This window comes from Perissodus microlepis, chromosome 3 (assembly GCF_051167445.1).
Source record: "Perissodus microlepis isolate ML-2025 ecotype Zambia chromosome 3, ASM5116744v1, whole genome shotgun sequence".
Taxonomy (NCBI): domain Eukaryota; kingdom Metazoa; phylum Chordata; class Actinopteri; order Cichliformes; family Cichlidae; genus Perissodus; species Perissodus microlepis.
Genome location: NC_140463.1, coordinates 22,116,369 through 22,136,551, shown reverse-complemented (window position 1 = coordinate 22,136,551; position 20,183 = coordinate 22,116,369). Strand labels below are relative to the sequence as shown.

Below are 20,183 nucleotides of genomic sequence, written 5' to 3'. Positions count from 1 at the left end.
TTTACTTGCACAGTCACACCAATTAAGCTAACATGCATGTCTGGACTATGAGGGAATATCGAGTATCCAGAAAGAGCACGTGCAAGGACCAGTGAAGGAGACCCCAGCCAGGACTAAAAACCAGGACCGTCTTGTTGTGAAGGTAACACAGTGCTGTCCAGTAAAAACTGCAGTTTCTCTTTAGATTGCTAGTCAAAAGAAAGAGTGGTCAAAAAATTCACTTTTCAGATATCTTTTTCACTTTATATTTTATTACAGGAGTATATTTAACAATCATAGTAACAAAAAGAAAACAAGGAAAGTAGCACAAGACATTCATATTTAACCTAAATGATTTTTTTTCGTATAAAGAAAGGCAAATATGTACAGAATGACGTAAGACAGGTTCAGAAACCAACAGGTGAGAGAAAAAGGAAGTGTAGTCGCATGGCACTTAAAAAATAAAACATACCTCACAAGTGCTTTTTTGTTTCCCATAATTAATATCAAATAAAATGCAGTGATAATAAGTCTGAATAACAAAACAAATAATAATTATTACAGTAATCAAATCATCAATATTAACATTTTAAACACTGTTTACAATATAATTGAAATACATAACATTCTAAATACATCCAATATTTACCAAAGACCTTCTCATTTAGCCTAAAAACTCTAAATCTGTAATAGAATAAAAAATAGCATTTCAAATATCTTATAACAACAATATTAATTGTACAATAACATTAATATTAGGTTATTAGTTGATGTAAATAGCTGATTTTCCCCCATGGCTTGCTAATGAAAGGAATATTGTACAAATTAATATACACTATAACCTATTAATGCTCTTTCTGCTTTCACAAAATATTTTAATCAGCTAAATCATATATATATATATATATATATATATATATATATATATATATATATGAAGGAAAGAAATAGCAAATCTCACTCGATACAAACTATTGCAATCTAGAACTCTCAATTAGAAAATGTACACAAGAAAAGCAGCAAAAACAAAAACAAAAATATCTACGTTCATATTTTTTCATCATGACGAGATCAGTGGTGTGGTTGGCAGAAAGAGTGAACAACATCTGGCACAGGCAGGATCCATCTGGAATGTTAGTGGACAACAGGATGGTCCAATTAGATATCAAATTTTATTTAAAAATAAACAAAAAAACTCTGAGTGCCACCCTGTCCTCCCCTAAAACCTCATTGGTCCTTCTCTCCCAAGCTCAAAACATAGAACTCTGTCCAAGGAGCTCAGAATGTCCCAAACAAGTCCCAGATTTCCGCTGTTAGAAGCTTTCCATATATGGGGAAAAAGAACTGGATGTTCCTTTCCAATTATGGAACACAAAAATCTCCAAGAGTTCTGATTGTGCAATCACCTCGAGCAATAAATCTCTTTCAGCTCATAAAGTTGCTTAAACCGTGGAATTACTTTTGTTTTTGCATTCTTAGTGTTGATTGGAGGAGCAGCAAGACAGAGCGTCAATTTTTCCGCAGAGCTCAAAATGGCCGCCCCAGGGAGCCACGCAAATAAAAACAGCACACAAATAAACAAACGCAGAATGACAAAGCAACATTCAAGCAGCATGTATGTAGGACTTCTCTCCACCTCCGCCTTACCCTTCTTCTTTTTTTCACTGCTCTCTCTCTCGGAGCAAGTCCTTAAAGTTACTTGTTTCTTTGTTAGCAGGACAAAGTGTCCACCCGAGAGAGAGTACAATCTCAATGCAACTTGGTAGTGTGGTATATAAAAAATCAAATCAAATCAAAGCACAGGTTCAGAGAATTTACAAAGCAGACCTGGACCACGTTACTTTTGACCTGGATTCCATTGCTTTTATCTTGTGTGATGCCGAATGGGAATTCCTGTCGGTTGTTTGTGCTTCCACCAACAAAATTGTTTGCTTTGGGGGATGCAAAATGGTTGCAGAAGGGTAACATGACAAGTAGAAAAAGAATTGCTGTTTGAAGTTGCTCACCCTCACCCCATGATTCATCTTCTTCTTTTTTTCTTCTTTTTGATTTGGGCAGAAAACATCGATCCAGCTCTGAAGTTACGGCAGCGAGTAAGGGATAGTCCTGTTATGTGCAGTCATAGTTAAATATTAAAGAAGACTTATCAGTTCTACACCATAGTGCCTAATCTGCACCTGAGTTTATTCACTTTTTAGATAATTGAGGATTTGTATATATGGGCAAGATTCTGACTTAATGCAGACGGGCAACCTGAAAAACAATCTCAAGGTTCAAAGTGGAATTAAGGAAGTAAGGCTTTCTTTGAGCTTCTCTTGAACTCAGTTCCCATTTTTAGGGCTTTTTAAGTGGAATGTTAGAGCCAGAAAGCACGTTGTCCTTCCAGCATGATTTTATTCTTTCAAGATATATCTCAAAGACTTTGAGGCTCCCTAGTTCCTCTCTTTACTGTGATTGCAGCTGCACTTTGCATTAAAATCCCCCCTCCCTCCTGGATAAAAGCTCTGCAGCTCTTAGCCTTTATGTATGTGTTTCTTTGCGATGCTAGTACTTTGAGAAGCTTATTTTACTTTATGGTGCACGAGTGGAGGTAATATGGAAACTGTTAGAGGCAGATAGGAAAGGCAATGTTGTCATAAGAAACAAATTGCCCATTTACATCACTTCAGTGTGGTTTGAGTACTGCCCCTCAACTTAGCCGTCCAGCGTATCTTCCCCATTAAAATACATTCTTCATTGATACTTGACACTAATTAGCAGTACAAGTTTAAACCACTCAAAAGTATATACTGCATCATCATACAGTTAATGGTATAGAGCTAAAGTGATGCACAACCTGCTACCCAGTGTGCAACGATCCTTTAGGGTGCATCCGAGTGCTAGTAAAGAACTTGAATTGGAAAGAACCCAAAAAAAGCTACCACTACCATACACTAAAAAGACATGGATTAAATTTGGAGGGCACCACTAAGAAGGAAACGAAAAAGACTAAAGGATCATGAAACCTGAAATGTTTAAGTCTATATATCCGTCTCTCTTACCCTGCTATACAACTGAAATGGTTCACTCATTTTTTGATTAAGCACAAGCATAAATGCTAGAATATCATATTTGTTCGTCCTTTACCCTGTTTCATCCATCTCGCCTCCCATTGACAACCATCTTTAACTTTTCTACACTTCATTTCACCAAAAGTACCACCACAACTCTCTTTCTCCCTTTGTGCACTACCCACATTCTTTTTCAAATTATATTACATAGCTTTTTTTTTGTTTTTTGTTTTCTTTTTTTTGTACATACTTTTTGTGTGTATAGTTCTTTGTATAGTATAGAACTCTAGAACTTTTTTTGGCAGCTTCTTTCTTTCTTAAAGGAAAGTCCAAATCATCAGCTGTAGCATAACATTAAGACTTCTCCTTCTTGGCTGAAAAAAAAAAGGCGGAAAGGAAAAGATAACTCTAAAATGTATTCCTTCCTTTCTCAAATCTTCTCCCTTACAAATCTGCTCTCCTCCCCTACCCCCACTCATCAACCCCTCCACCCTTTTAAACTGTCGCTCCCAAGAGCTCTTCGGACTTGGCCATGATCTCATTTTGGTTGGAGTCCAATCCGTAGAACTTAACCTTCAGCCCATCGACCGGGTGGACAACAGGCACCGTGATTACGCGGGGGAAGTTCCGCGTAGCCAGCTCGAAGCGGCTGGTGCAGGCCAGCTCGATCGCCAGGATGCGAAGGAAGAGGGTGGCGAGCTGCTTTCCCAGACAGGACCTGACGCCGCCACCAAAAGGCAGATAGTGGAAGCGTCCTTCTTTGTCTTCACTCCGCTCCTGACTGAAGCGGTCAGGGTCAAAGGCATCCACATCTTTGAAGACGGCAGCAGTGTCATGAGTGTCCCGAATGCTGTACATCACACTCCAGCCTTTGGGAATCTGGACTCCCTGGAGACAAAAAAAAACAGAATTCATAACAATGAACACACATAAAAATAATTGTTCACTTAGCCACCATAAGCACATATGAACAACATATGAAGTAATTGTGAACTTTTCTGGTAATATGTGTTCTTCCATATTCAAACCATCTTTTCTCTGTTCATACCAGAATACAGCAATATGAGAAGCATTTAGGGTCCTTGATCAATCCAGGAACCCATTGGAATAGAATAGAATAGAATAGAATAGAATAGAATAGCCCATTACTGTCATTGTACGTGTACAATGGATGCTGATTTAACATCTGGCTGCAACACCCATTTTTTTCAGGCGTGCAGAGTATCCAGAAGATATGTGGGCTAGGACCTTCTTTTTCTATCCAGTGGTCATTGTTAATGAATGCAAATACATTAGAGAAGCAAATAAAGTCAAAATCATCATAAATAGTTTCACTGCTGAATACATCTGTGATGGTGATCAGGACATTGGAACACTTTTTGTACCAAAATTTGTTTCCATTGCCAGTGGCTCTCTCTTCTTTAAATACAGATAGCTATTTAAAGAGGTCCATCCTTGGTAATTTTCCTCTAAATCTCCCCTTCCCTCCTTTTGTGTGATCAGACTCTTGATACTCTTGTAATGATTCTTGTAGTGTCTGCAGGTTGTGTACCAACACCTACACCATTCATTTGAATGGTAACTCAATGGTTCTTCTAGTTGAGTCTCTGACTTTTTGGGTAGATTTGATATGACAGAGCTACCACTGCACAAAAATATAACGGGAAATGAAAGCTGACATTGAGTAGCATTGATTTAAAAAAGAAAATTCATGTTAAGACAAGCATGCTGCACAACAAGAGGTTCATGGAGATGTGAAGGATGTACTGTTCTAGGGACACTTACGTCCAGTTCGAAGGTCTGCATGGCGGTTCGGTAGGCCCCAGAAACAGGAGTAAAGAGTCTCAGCACCTCCTTGATGACACAGTCCAGGTACTTCAGGCTGATAATGGTGTCGAGCCTCAGCTCTGCTTCTGGGCAGAGGCAGCCGTTGTGAAGGAGACCCCTGGATCTCAGTTCCTCCCTCAGGCGCTCAAGGACTTGAGGGTGGCGGAGGAGCTGCATGATAAGGGAGGTGCTTGCGCTGGCAGTGGTGGCAAAGGCAGCAAAGATCAGCTCAATGGTTGATTCCTGTGGGTCAGCAAACAGATACGATGGCGTATTAGTGCGCTCCTTGGGTCTTGTTTGGTTAACAGTTTTGCAGAAAAACACATTTATCTTGCAACCCCTTGGAGGTCCCGAGCTACCAGGGTATCAGTCGACCCTATACATTTTTCATCTTCTCCCATGGGGGAAAAAGTTTTATGGGTTTATAGAATAGCAAAAAGCTTTGAAAAAGAGTTCCTATCACTATTTACAACAATAACTAGGAAAGTAAAGACTCATTCTTGAATGATCACAAGCATTCATTGAGTACTTGGCAGTACTGAGGGTGTATCAGTTGACTTGTCTTTACTTTGAGAGCAAGCCAACTATAGCCTCATTTCATCTCTGATTGGTTAATTACTTGTTGCTTTAATAAACAGTTTGCAGAGTGGAAATAAAGAAGGCTGAGGGTGAGCATCAGCCAAATGCTCAACCAGTAGTCTTTCATAGTCTTTTTGAGCTAGAAGTAAACCCAGAAACTGCTTGTTTAACAGCGGCATGTAGGAATATTATTCTAAAAAATGTAAAATTGTTCTTTCCACTGAGTAAAAACAGAGCTATGTGCAAACTCAACCATAATTTGGGCACAAATCCATTACCCGACACCTCAAGCTTGCCATTTGTTTTGGAACAATGTTGGACCAAAAGAGAGAGAGAGGAGTCAAAAGTCAATGCATAATAAAAGTATGTTGTTTTTAATTCCTGAAAAGTAGTGTGTTTGGAAATATGAAGGTAACATCCAATAACAAACTCAGTGTGCACTATGCTGGGCCCCTTAAGGCCCTAAGTCAGTGGAATAAATAATAGTTAGGTCCTCCTCGCATCTACCAGCATATATATATATATATATATATATATATATATATATATATATGTGTATATATATATATATATGTGTGTGTGTGTGTGTGTGTGTGTGTGTGTGTGTGTGTGTGTGTGTGTGTGTGTGTGTGTGCTATAAATGCATGCGTCAGAAAGCTGCAGGAGAGAGCTTCAGCCTGGGCCTCTGCGACAGGGCCTCCCCAGTTCACTTTGTGTGTGTATTTAAATATTTGTGTGTGAGTGTGTGCGTACAGGAGGCCTCTTTCAGACCCCTAGCAGGGGGGGAGTGTTGACTTATTTTTGGCCCTGGACTTAACCCAGAAACCACAAAGTCCGAGAGAGAAGCAGAGAGTCGAGTTTCCACAGAATTCCTCTGAATTACTTTAATAGGTAAACAGAGGGTGTGCCTGACCATGAGTGTGTGCGTATGTGTGTGTTATTCTGTTCCTGTCAGCCGATAGGTATTAACGCTATCATATTTCACATTAGGGTGTGTATCATTATCCCCGTTTGGTACTTATGATCACTGGCTGATTTGTCAGAGAATTATGATGGCTGTTTGTGTTTTCAGTCAGCCCAGACTGGTTCCTTTTGGCAGCTCTCTGCTAGGTAAATAGAGATTTCTATGTGTGTTTGCACCCATACGAATTAGTGTGTATCCACGTGCTTCTACATGCGATTGAGTGACTTCTTGTGGTTCTGGCTTCTTTTCAGCGCATGCTTGCACTACCCTACCCTCTTTCCCAGGTGGCTGTTTTTTGTGCTTCGGTATGTTACCTTGAGTTCTTGCATGGTGAGCTCGCTGCCATTCTCTTTGGCACTCTCCATTAGGACATCCAACGCGTCACTGTAATCTTTGCCTTGGGTGCACATGGGCTTCTCCCTGATGGCTTTCTCTATGCTCTTCTGAAGGGTGTCTCGTGCACGGATACCCTGCAACAATGCACAAATTAAGTCCTTTTACCCTTAAAATGTCCTCTTTGATGCAAATTCAGTTTAGCTGAGCAACAAGCACCCCAAAATGCTTTGTATTGTAAGGTAAAGATCTTACAATATTAGAAAGAAACCTAAACAGTTGCACAACGCCCTATGAGCAAACACTTGATGACAGTAGGAAAGAAAAACTCCCTTTTAACAGGAAGTACCGTTGAACAGAACCAGGCTCAGGGAGGTGCAGCCATCTGCAGTGACCAGTTGGGAAAACACTTTTATTTTTGGAGACATTAAGATGTAAAAAGATATACTAAGATCCAAAAATACCAATGAGAAGGAAGTGGTCATATGGTACACTTACCCTTCTGTAGCCACTAAATGGCAGGTCTATGGGCAGACTGAAGAGGTTGTTGACAAAGTCCTGGAAGGTTGAGAACAAATGCTTCATTTCCTCCTCTGTCACCCTGAAGCCCAGCAGCACCCTGACAGCCATGGTGAAGGACAGCCTCTGGCTCTCCCTGCAGAAAAATGACAGATGAATAATATTAATTTAGTAGCCCATTGAAGCAGCCTGTGTTTTTGAACTCTTGTATATTCTGAGTTTCTACCACTGCTGATAACGACTCTGTGTTGTCAGCGATACTCATCATAAATACCTTTCTACCTGCATTCACCTAGGATAGGAGCGCTGTTTTAGTCTTGCTCCCAGATTTTAGCTACATTAACAACTGTCTCCACTGTCCTTCCCTGGCCGTACCTGTAGACGTTGATGGGCTCAGGCGTAGAGCTCCACACTCTGAGACTCTCCTGGATGACCTGCTGGATTTTAGGGAGGTACGACTCCAAGGCCTCATGGCTGAACACTTTGGCAAACACCTGGAGAGACAGAGAAATGAGCAAATAACATCAGTCTCAAATGCAGAATGCAACAGCGCCCAGCTGTTGGAGAAGTGCAAGTCAAAACAGAGGACAAATGTCCACAGATTATATGTTGTAATCCCCTCGGTAAATCCTGACTGACAGGTATGTGAAAAGACAACAGGAAGCACAAGTTTATTCTGCAGTAATGCTGGTATTTACTGGGAATTTATTGGGGTGTTTTGTGTCTGTCTCTTGGTTTGCAGGGCATCTAAAAAATGTGCACTTTACAAGTGAAATTTGGTACAAAGTTCTACAGTTGACCATGAAAGAGACAACTGGTTTTTGGTAAAGGATAAAACATCTGGCTGTATTTTTGTAGCCATTGTCTTGGCCTCTCATATTTCTCTAAATTGTCTAATCATTGATCTCCTTCTCTCTTCTAAATTCTACCTAGGCTGGACTTTCCATCACGTGTTCATTCTTTTTTTCATTTTCTATGATTCCCGTTCCTTATTTATCCCCAAGTTCTCCCTCTCTCTGTCTCTTCTCCCCCCTTATTGCTCTTGCTTGGTCTTTACAGAGACTTATACATTGTGGAGGTTTTTCCCCTGTAGTCAGCAGAACTAGAATGACAGATAGAAAGAGCACGAACAGAAAGAGGGGGAAGAGCTAAGTTCTTTCCTGGCTGCACAGAGTATTTCTTAGTATGAATCAGTCACCAGTCGTCAGTGTTGTTTGGACAAATAATATTCCATCAGATTTAAAGTGCAAAACTGCCCATGAAAGAGTCTTGGGAATGATTTAGAAGTGGAGAACACCGAAGAGGAGAAAAAAGAGAGGGAAATGGACTAGAATAGAGCTTTTATATTAAAATGAATCAGCTACCCATGCTTAGTTTTATTTGAACTAATAAGTTTCTTGTTCCTTTAACGGTCGGACATTTTCCTAATTATGTAGATGAGTGAAGAAGAAAGAACAAAGTTAGAACCAGATGAACTGTAGCTGTTAACAGCCTTCATTATTTTCTCAAAACACTGAGTGAAATCAAATTTTGTAGCTGTGTTTAGGATTTCACCTAAAAAGAATATGCCAGAAGTGAGATGCAGTTCCTTCAGTGGCCACTTGAGGCTGATTCCAAAAGTTGGTGAATGCCCATAGAGCCCCATATTAAAATGCTCCTACTTTACAACAAAAACAAACAGGTTCACAGGCTGCTACAAAAATCTATCTCTTCTTAATAGCTGTACACAGTTACTATTTTTAATATTGTTCCCTAATCTAACCAAGGCATGGCTGACTTGTTGGGCCTTTTTATCCTTTACATCCACTGATGCAGTTAACTAAAGTGGACACTTCAAACATATTTGGAGTATTTTAAAGCAAATATTGTTTGTTTGTCCAACATGTCTGTGCTCTAGTATTTTTATATAGTATAAAAATAATAATAATAAAAAAATGCTACTAATATTAAAAATAATAATGAAACAGTGTTCTGCCTAGTAGTAACTAACTGTGTCTATGCACTCAACAATCACACCTGGCTCCAAAACAAGACAATGATATTAGAATGGTCACACTGAGACTTCAAAAAAAGACTGTCATATTTAATTTGGACCGCCCTCTAATCAATACATCTTATAGGTTTTACTGAATCAGAAATCAAAGCTGAATGAGCTGAGTTTCCATTAGAAGTGGAAAACTTCTAATAAATAGTGGTCATTGAGCCTTACAGTTGTTTTGGAAATGTCTCCAATCCAGCAGACGTAAAGTGGCTTTTTATTATTTTTTAATGGCTTTCGTTTTTATTATCTAAAATACACATACAAACTCCCAACTGCTACTTGTCTGTGGTTTTTCTCTGCTTTATTTAATCACTGTGGTTTCTTTTTATGACTTTCTCCTTTATTAGACCCTGCAGAGAAACTAATCTATGCTAAAAAAAATTCTGTATAGGTATTGTTTCTAATAGCAGCATGTTGTAAAAGAAAATATATGCTTAATCTCTTTGATAATGGCTTTTGTCAGCAATCATCCTTAATTCGTTACCACCTGAAAGCTGATGAGGAGTAACCCTTAAAACCCTTTTCTTAACTGAGTGGTTTCTGTCATATTTCAGGGCTGCTTACATAACAAAATGACTGGTTGTTCATCAAAAGTTGGTGAGGTTGGTCTCTGCTTATGCAGCTATCCTTGGAGAAACCCGGAAACTATTCTAATGGTGGTCAAACCACATCTTTATTGATATTGTGAAGTGTCAAAACTCATCATTAAGGGTACAGGGGAGGCTGTCAAATGTTGTCTGTATGGGGGAAAGAGTTTTGGGTTTTTTTAAGTATAACGGTATATGCTTGTAAAAACTGTATTGTGTCCAGATTCTTTGCTTTACTGAAATATGCACAAACAAAGTGCCTTTATTGTTTATTTTGGAATATATTTCCCATATGTTAACACACCGGAGGAGCCAGTGGAGTGTTTCTGCTTCTCTTCATTGACTTATTGAGAGGGAAGAAAGCAGCTTCTAGTGGGATCTGAACCAAGGCCAGAGAGGGTACATGTGGTTCTTGAGGTTGATGTTTCAGCCACCAAAACATCAGTTGGGCGCTCATACTCTTATTTTGCTCTCTACTTCATTTCCCTCTTATTTTCTCCCGCTCTTCTCATTCCTCCAAAGCCTGCTTCCCTCCCTACGCCCTCCTGAAAATGAATGAACAATAGTCCACTGAGCTGGTGCCGAGTGCACGAGTGCGTGCATGCGTTACATGTGCGCACTGTACGGGTACATACGTATGTGCTGTGCGTTAGGGAGTGGTTAGTGCAGATCACAGAGCCCTCTAAGACCTTAGTAGCACTACATTTCCTCTGCTGCCGCACCCTGGGGCTGCTGGTCACAGATCAGCTTACACGACCTGCTGCCCAACCCCAACCACAGGAGATTACACACAATATCTGAACTCAAAAGAGCCTGAGATACTGAAACACTGACTGCAGTGACGTCTTTTGTTCGTCTGCTACTTTGAGGGCTGTCAATGTTGGATTAATCAGTCATTTGTTTGTCTGTTGCCCAGGAAACAGTGGACACCGCTGATTGGATTTGGATGAAATTCGAAGGATTGCGCATCTTTAAACTGCTTTCCACTCTTTTCATAATGACATCGATTGTCCCGTAAGGGTTGCTGAAGTTGCGTGGTAAAACAGGGTTGCGGATTGCCCCCACCTCTACCTCAGCTTGTTCCCATTCCCATGGTGTCGAGCGCTGCCAAAGTCAAATTTGTCAAAGCTGTCAGTGTCTGAGAGACACTTGGCTCTGGCAGTGCGACGCACCAATCATGGCGATAATGAGACGAGTGTTACGCACGTATCAATGCTTGTTCAAGACAACTCGGTGTCACATTGAGTGCCATGTACCCTGCTTATGTGCGGGGCTGCTGTTGTGAAGGGGCATATTGTCTTACATCTAACAAAGTCCTTTTTGTGCCTAAACCTAACCAATCAGTGAATGAAAACAGAGCAAAACAAATCACAAATCACAAAGCTCCCCAAAGGGATGCAACAGTCTCCTGGCTGGCAGCTTTGTGCCTTAAACTTCCACCAGCCCTCATCATGTCTCATGCTGAGGTTTTGCTTATAAAAACTAGGTTGTTAGTTTTCAGCATGCCTTCAGATAAGAATGTGTTTCAGGTGGTTCAGGCATCTGATTAAGATACCTCCCGGACACCTCCTGGAAAGACGAGGTGTTCCAAGTATGTCCTACCAGGATGAAGCCCCAGGTAGGACCAGGACAAACTAGAGAGATTACATCTCTGAGCTGTCCTGGAAATATCTAAATGTAGAGAAGTATGGATGGATACGACCACAGTTTACAATTTAAACATCACATTGCGCTCAGTCAGTCTGAAAGCTAAAGTCTGAGACCTTAAAGAATATGAAAAGTGTTGACTGGGAGTCGGAGATCAAATAATTTTCCAATAACCTTCAACGCTACCCGAAATCTCTTTGCAACCAGTGGAATCTCCCTCTGCTGGCTGTTCAAAAGAATTCAGGTTTAAGGCACTTTTTAAATCAAGAAGCTCCATTTATCTTTTATATGCAATATCCAGTACATGCAACGCAAATATGTTTGTGAATCATCATGAAAAATCAGCAATAACAACCATGCAAACACACACACACACACACCAAGCAGAGACTGAACGCCAGAAACACTAGTTAGGCCAAATAAGGCTGTGTAACATTGTGAATTTAGCCATTTAACCCGTCTGCACTGGATTATGCATAATTGGTCAATCTGGTTGAGCACTTTGTCTCTTCCAACACACACACGCACACACACACACACTCACACACACACACACACACACACTTTTAAGTACAGACAGAGCAGAAAGGTTGAGCTACTGTAGGACCCGTGAGTCAGGCAGTCAGTGTGTGAGCAGGCAGACGGGAGACTCTGAAAGGTAACTACAGGTCAGACAAACACACACATGTTGAGAAACACACACGCACACACAGTTTCTCTGGCTGCCAATCAAACACAGTTTTTTATGTAGTGTCACTCTGGGACGTTCCAAGTTCCACACAAGACGGGAGTTTGTGTGTGTGTGTGTGTGTTTTAGTGGGGGATTGTTCAATACAACAGTCATTTTGCTGCACCACAAAAACGTGACTGTCTTCTGTAGCCTGCAGCGCAAAGACACATGCTTAAAGACACACTCACTCCTGTGCTCTCTCTCACACACACACACACAGATATAGTCAGACACACACTCGCACACAGACACGGTTGTCCTAATAACGTCCATATGTCTTAAATTATGTGAAAGTGCTGCGAGCTGCTGGTTCCACAGACATGTAAAGACTCCTTTATTCTTTTCTCTGCCCTCCTTTCCCTCCCTCTTTCTCTCTCTCTCTCTGCTCCCACCTCTTCCTGGCTCTCCCTGCCCCTTCATCCATCCTTTTTTTCTAAACCATACTTTTTATTCCTTTTTACTCATTTCTCCTTCTTACAAAAGCAGTCCCTGTGTTTTTCCCTGCTTGTATTGTCACGTTGAATCACAAAGTGATTGCTTTGCTGATGAGGGTTAAGGTCAATATTAAGCTTAATATTTCACCCCGTCATTTACTTTTAGGAGGAAGGCACGTAATAAATGTAACTTTTAATTATTTAACAGAATTTGGAAATATAGAGCGGAAAAACTAACAGCAGTGCACATGTTTAACGTGCAGCAACAACACTGTATTCAGGAACACATCTCTATCTAATTTAGGGTAATGGGGTGGCTGGAGCCCCTCCCAGCTGTCACTGGGTGGAAGTCAGGGTACACGCTGGTTGCACAAAGAGATTCACACCTTCGGCCGATTTAGAATCACAGATGAACCCAACATACACGTCTTGGACTGTGGGTGGAAGCTATCCTGGAGAAACAAGGAGAAAATGCAAACTCCACACAGAAGAAGCTCCTAGACTCAAACCCAGGACCTTCTTGCTGTGTTGCAATAGCTCTAACCATTGTACCACTGTGCTGCTGTGTATTCATGTCAAGTAATAACAAGCTTTAATGCTGGACTGCTGGATTTTTACTTTCTGGGTATTGTTGAGTATTACTTTTCTCAAAACTAAATAATCTTCCTCGCGTGCAGTATTTCTAAGACAGTGTAGTACTGTACTGATTTTAAACTTCCACTGGATCTTTAAAAAATATGTATATATTTCAAAAGTATATACACTTTTGAAATTTTTAAGAGGGCCATGTTGCACCCGATCTGCACTATAAACAGCAGTTTCTTCAGGCAACAAGAGGATAAAGTGTAAATTTGATCTTACCATTGATAAAACCTGGATTTAAAAAAAAGGGCCGCACAGAGTGGGCTTCACCTCAGTCCCACTTTGCAGTGCCCTCTACTGGTGATGAGCAAAAGCACAGGAGGCTGAGACAAACATACAAGGGCTCCATGCAAAGAATCATCACCATCGCAGCACTTTCACAGACATCACATCTCTCTGATTTCATTGTACGCTTATTTAAAGCAAACGTTTATGGAGTTCCTCGAGAAAACCCCGGCAGCAACCGAGAAAAGGTGTCAGATTGAGTCAGATTCTTGTCCATTCTTCTCTCTACATCTCTATCTTTTCTTTGTCCAAGTTGTGTTTTTCCTAAATGTAAGGATCGGGCAACGTTTCCAAAAGAAAGAATAACAAGGGGGGAAGGAAAATGTGGAGAAAAACGGGAAAAGAAAGGGATGGTATGAGGGAATGTGCGGGCGGCTGTGGGCTTAAATTGAAGAAGTGAGAAGTATCTCGTGAAGCTGAAAATAAAAGTAGTGGCTGCCACAGTCAACAGAGTGTTTGCACAGTGTTGTTCCATCACAGAGGGAAACATTTCCACTGAGAGCCAAGTAGGACTCTCTAAAGAAGCATGTTTATAACCGTAGCCTGCTTCTTTAATTTAGCCCCAACCAGCTGCCTCCTTCCCACTGTCACCAAGTTCTTGCTTATAGGGGCGTTACCTGATTGTTGGGGTTTTGTCTGTATTACTGTGCGGTCTTTACTTTACAATATGAAGCACCTTGAGGAAACTGTTGTTATGATTTGGTCAATATAAATAGAACCAAATTTAATTGAATTTAAAACACTGATGAATGCAATGTGTCCAAGAAAAGGGGGAAAGTGGTCAAAGCTAGCAAATTGTGTAGCATCTTCCCTGATGTGACAGTGGAGACCAAAAACAGAGTTACAACCTCTAATTATTGAACTTCAGTGTTTTTTTAAAGCTGGAAATAAAAGAGATATATCTCTAAACTCTGATAATCGAATACCTTTGTGGAGTTTAAGCAGTCTTGCCGTGCCTCTAGTGTTTGCACAGATCTGAAAAAGACATATTTCATTGGAAAGTCTGATGTCTGCATGAGAACAAACACTACACTGAAACCCATCTAGTTGTTCATCCAGCAGGAGCAAAGATCTTAGCCTACACAACTAAAACCCACCAAAATAAAAAAGTCCTTCAGTTCGCAGCAGAAATGCAAACGGTATGTTCGATGTTGTTTTCAGTCAAGGATGATGTGTAAGTCGTGGCTGCCCTTGTTAGGCTCTGATTGGCCCGTAGTGGAAAACCAGTCTACTGTGGTTCTTTGATGGAGTTAGTTTCCTAGCTTAACACGGGGTTATATGGAAACTGGCTGGCTCTGTTGATCCACCAAAAAGGCTAATGTGCTGTGTGCAGATTGTTTTTCCATATGAAAACCACAGACACACACACAGAGGAGACACTCTGGTCCAGCTGGTCAGACAGTAAACCAGTTTCTTATTTTTCTCTCAGCTGATGGTGTTTCGCTTCTTTCTGTTGACTTAGCTTTATTATCGAGAAAAACAGGAGGGAGCCCGCACACACACACACACACACACTTGTTTAAGCTGCTGAAAAATGGCCAGCTGACCTCTGGCTCTCCTTATAATATCATTCATTCTGTCGGCCCTCCTTATATTGAAGTGATGTGTCTGTAAATCCCACAGCAAGCTGAAAGTCAAAGTGTAAACATGCATACATTTGAAGGACCCTGTAAGCCACCCGCCTCTCTGCACCTGCCACAAGCTCAGTCTATTGGTTTTCTGATGGCTCTTTAAACCTACACGTTCACTAATAGCTCTCTTAAAGTCTTTCTAGTTCTGTATCTGCAACAAGGTTTAAACAATCCCATAAAATGTTGTTTTTTTCAGGGGTAGCTGCTAAATGATGACTTAAGTGCTTATATATCCATATATATTTATCTAGCTAGAAAGTGACTAACTTGGCAGCAGTGGTGGGTACTGATCCATGATGGGATTGGTCGGCACTGAAGCTAAGACGATGTACGAGGTGGCGTGGAGGCCCACAAAAATCAAAAGTCTTACCTGAACTTGGCTGATTTTCTAGGGCATGTCATGACAGCTTCCAGGCTGCTTTTAGATCTCTCCCTGAAAGTCCTAAAAGTTTTGACCACTTGTGCTCTGTGATCTTACCACAGGCTCGAAACTTGTGCAGAGAGAGCAAACATTCTCTGCTGTTTCATGTAGAAGAGCATAACCGGTGACCAGAACCGGGTCTGCGGCCACGACTGAAGTTTTTAGCTCATCCCTCAGGATGAGACTGACACTGCAGAGAAAAAAATACTGTCTCACCCCAGAAAAAACACAGCCTGGACTGAGATGCTTGTGTGCCATTTTTTTCCCTCATCACTATGCTCCACATGACTTCATCAACTTGAGGAGACTCAAAAAGGCAAAGGGGAAGGACCATTAAGAGATCTAAACATATCAGTCGTGCTAAATATGATCCAGAACTGCGGGTTTCCCGATCATAAACAGGACAGTAGACAAGTTGAAATCAAGTTAGATACAACAGTCGAACATTCGGGGACAGCTTGGCTGGAGTCGAGGCCATGATAATTCTCCATTTGTTCCCTAAATAAGTTAAAGAAATTGTGGAATTTTGTTGTTTTAATCGTTTTTTCTTCATGATTTATTTCTATCAGAGAAAAGGCTTCAAAGACAAGGATTTTCCTCTTTGCATTCAGGTCAAAATTCTCTCTGAACTCGACAGTTTGACACCACATTAGCTGATCTACTTAGGAAGGATCTCTTTTTTTTTGCCTATTATGGAGGCCAGAGGTCACGAGTTTGAGTTTTGAGTCTTGCTCAGAGGCACTTCAGCTTAAACCTATGAGGCTAAGCAACTTTACTGTGTGTGTATCCATCCAAGGCAGCGTTCAGGTGTGTGTGTGTATGTTGGGCCCCCACAGAAAGCCCCTCTTTGTGCCGTGTCGGAGGCAGCCTTCCTAATCAGGGGTCATTACATGAGGTTAGTGCGGGGGTCTCCAGGGAGAGGAGAGGGGATCAGAGCTCAGATTAGACCCGACCAACCCCTCGCCTGTCCCGGGGCACGGCAGCAAGGAAACCCGACCCCGCCTCCAAACCCCTCCAAAAAAAACCTTAACTGTGTCTGCAGAGAGAAAATGAGAGACTGATTTTCAGGAAAACACAGGGAGCTCTACTTCTTGTTTTTCTCGTTCCGATTCTTGTGCGTGATGTTGCGTGTGCATTAAATGTGTGTGTGTGTGTGTGTGTGTGTGTGTGTGTGTGTGTGTGTGTGTGTGTGTGTGTGTGTGTGTGGAAGAGAGAGAGAGAAAAGAAGGTTTGTGCCCTGGGGATAAGGGGATAATAGGAGGGAGAGGTAAGTGGCTGATTACCTGAAATGGTCTTGGCACAGAAACGAGAGAGCCAGAGAGGAAGCAAGAGACAGAAAAGAAGAGAGAAAGTGCACGAGCGAGCGAGAGATAATAATAATAGTCAGGGGGAGAAATGACAGAAAATTTAAAAAAAAAAAAAAAAAAAAAAAAAAACGGAAACATGAGGGCTGTCTCTCGCTCTCTCACTCACTCTGTCCGAAGGCAGATGAGAGGAGGAGCAGGAGAAGATGGAATGATGGAGGGGTCGTTCTCACGCTTCAGCAGCCAGGATGCTGCTGATAAGAGCGAGCGGACAGGATCAGCTTTACAGCGATACTCTGTCTGTTTGCGCGTCCTGCCTCACCCTTTGTGCAGAGGACTCCGAATGTGTGCACGTCACTGTCTGCCACTTATACCACAGCATGAATATTGATGAGCGTTTCTGCATGCAGTTGCAGCTGCTGCAGGTTGATGTGCACATAGTGTGTAAAGAGATGAAGAAATCAACAGAAAATAGGCTGAAAACTAGTTTGGGACTCGATCAAAGATCCTTGTCACTCCCGAGTCCGATGGTTGCCTTTGCAAACAAAAATAATGTGCACATCCCAATACCCAATTTTTTTTCACTCAATCATTAGGAATTAAAAAGTTGATGTTCCATCTATTAATTGTTTGCATTTAAATTAGGTCTGCTTTTTATTTTCTTCATCGATTAAAGCGCAGTGGTTCCGCCCTCGCTCCAGACTCCCTGTTTTAAGACGTTGTGCTTGATGACGGGTGGATTTTTCACTGTTCTCTGGCAGCTTATAAATGAAATGACTAATAGATTAATATAGAAATCCTATAGGTCTTAATAATTAAGTAATTTTTAGACATGAAATTAAGAGTTCGTTTTTGTTTGCATGTGGAGACAGATCTTCATCTTTGGTAAGTAAGTAAAAGTAAAAGCCGACTATTTAAGATGTCCTGGTGATTTTATATGTTTTTATTGCCTCACATTTCTTTTGCCTCCGAGAAATGTATTCAAGCATTGTCTCAGGGTGAGCATTTGATATCCCCGTGCATGCTGCTGCATGAAGATGCAGTTCATATGATTACATTCAATTCCACACTTCAGCCCCGTGTGTTACAAAAACAAGGTACAAGAGAAAAGCCGGTAAAAGTTGGGACCATTAAACCTCATCAGGCCAAACAAGACAAGAGTTGAATTATCTTTATAACTTGTGTAATTAATCTTATGTCTCTTTTGTGTTGTATTTTGTGTTCTGGGTTTGTATTTGTGAATCCAGGTGGGTTTAGCCGCAGACATTTCGAGGGAGACAGATCCTTTGCAGCATCTTTTCAGGGCTGTTTGAACCGTCCAGCGGTGAGTCTTTCTTTCAGAGTGCTGCTTTTAGTTCATACTGAAGCTTTGTAAGAAAGCTGGTACGCCCTGATACGATAGCAAGCATATGCTTCCTACTTCATTCTTTTCAGTGCTCTCAAGGTTGTCCCCTTAAAGCATCATGTGATGAGATGATCAGTTTCTACCTAACATAACGTAAAAGGGAATAAAGGACCTAACTCAGCGTTTCTGTCGATATTGAGTTAGGGCTGGAGTTTATCGTCAGAGTGCAGTTTTATCATTTGTTGCTAATTATTTCGAGGAACTGTTGACAATGTGTTGCAGGCAGCTAGATTTCTGAAGCCAAATATAAGCCGTACTTACAAAAAAAAACCAAAACAGTTGTGCAGATTCAGGAAACACTTGAAGGTATACTTTCATTTTACTTTTTTTCTATTGTGTCAGGTGAGTACTCTGGTCTCCAGAAAGTTCAAATATTATGCTTCAGTTTAAAACAGTCTTTTTAGCTCCTTCTACTATCATGTTAGAATATCAAAATAAAGTTGGTAGCTGGTGTTAACCTTCTCACACTGAAGGGAGTAGTTAGTTGTATCCAAGTGCAGAGTCGTCAATAATGATTGCATTTAAATTAAATCAGTAGTTGCATTGTTATATTTAAGTCCGTATCTTTCCTCTGCCTAAAGTATTGAAATTATAGTGCTGCTTTTTTTTTGTGCTGCTAAAAATCTAAGACAGAGACTGAGATGTCTTACTAAACACTTTGTATAGTCAAATGGCTTAAAATTAAAATATCTACATCCTGAAAATATTTTACTTTTGATTGGTTTAGGATGTAAATTTTCCTTGGTCAAGTTGAGTCTTTGCAGTTAGCACAAAGTGAAGCATTAAAAGTAAAGATGAACACACAAATACATGCGTTTGGTATCTCTATATAGTTGTGTGTGTTTGCGAACTTAAATTAACACATGTCCTGACCTTCCTCCTCTTGCGGTGGATGTCTCCGATGCTGTTGGCCAGTGAGTTTGGTCCCAGCAGCGTGGACGTGCTCTGAGGCCAGTCCACCGCCACCAGAGTGTGCTCACCCATCAGCACCTTGCGCACGTTCTCTGCGCCTGTAACCCGAATCACAGGACGGCCTAGCAGGTGGGTCTTGAACACGTTGCCGTACTTCTGTCTCCGTGATGCATGAAAGCTCGAGCCCTGGACAAAGGAAAAGAGAGTAAGCACAGAGATCAATCATAGATCTAACTTGTAATGCTGAAGACACAACTCACGAGAGTCGTTTTAAGATATTTTCTACGGTAGAATGAGCGACAGGTCTTTAGTCGTGCTGGAGGATTAATTATATGAGGCAGTATGTCAAAAATCCATATTAAAGAAACTAGTTTTGCTCATAGAAAAATAAACCTGGTGCTTTTCCATTCTTCTTCCTTCAACATCTATAAGAAAGTCGAAATTCTATTAAGAAAGGAAGAAGAGAAAGATGGGTAGTTTTAGAGAACACTGTTGGGACTGAATGCTGGAGTTCCCCTTTGAGAGAAGCAGGTGTGAGGAGACGGTAACAGAAGGAATTCCCCAAACACTCCTCACCCTGTTTCACGGAAATCAGAGGAACCTTTTCAAATCCTGCTAATGGAGATCGCCCCCATCTCCACTTCTAAATCTATATCTTTCTTAATATCTGCACTCAAAGAAATCTTTTATATTGTCAGCAGTTTAAGGGTTAGTGTATTCTTAACATGAAATTCCTTAAAATTTAGTGATTCTAGCCATCATCATCACTGTTACGGAAACATTGTGAGATGAGGTTTTAATCATGCAGAAATCATTTTAAAAATTGATGAAATATTACAGTAGATAGCCAGCAGTTGGTGTCCTCAAACAGAAGATGGTCAGATCCAAAAAGG

General features: G+C 40.9%; 1 protein-coding gene across 1 annotated transcript in view; it reads right to left on the bottom strand.

The window, feature by feature from the left end:
* Positions 1-231: 231 nt before the first annotated feature.
* The window catches only part of cyp26b1 (cytochrome P450, family 26, subfamily b, polypeptide 1), a 38,371-nt gene continuing 18,419 nt past the window's right edge, over positions 232-20,183 (bottom strand). Inside the window, exons 2-7 of the mRNA XM_084923584.1 lie at positions 19,252-19,476; positions 7,627-7,745; positions 7,231-7,387; positions 6,714-6,869; positions 4,815-5,099; positions 232-3,917 (exon numbers count right to left, since the gene is read on the bottom strand). Coding sequence (XP_084779710.1) covers positions 3,525-3,917; positions 4,815-5,099; positions 6,714-6,869; positions 7,231-7,387; positions 7,627-7,745; positions 19,252-19,476 — 1,335 coding nt within the window. The 3' untranslated portion in view covers positions 232-3,524. The remainder of the gene's footprint in view (positions 3,918-4,814; positions 5,100-6,713; positions 6,870-7,230; positions 7,388-7,626; positions 7,746-19,251; positions 19,477-20,183) is intronic.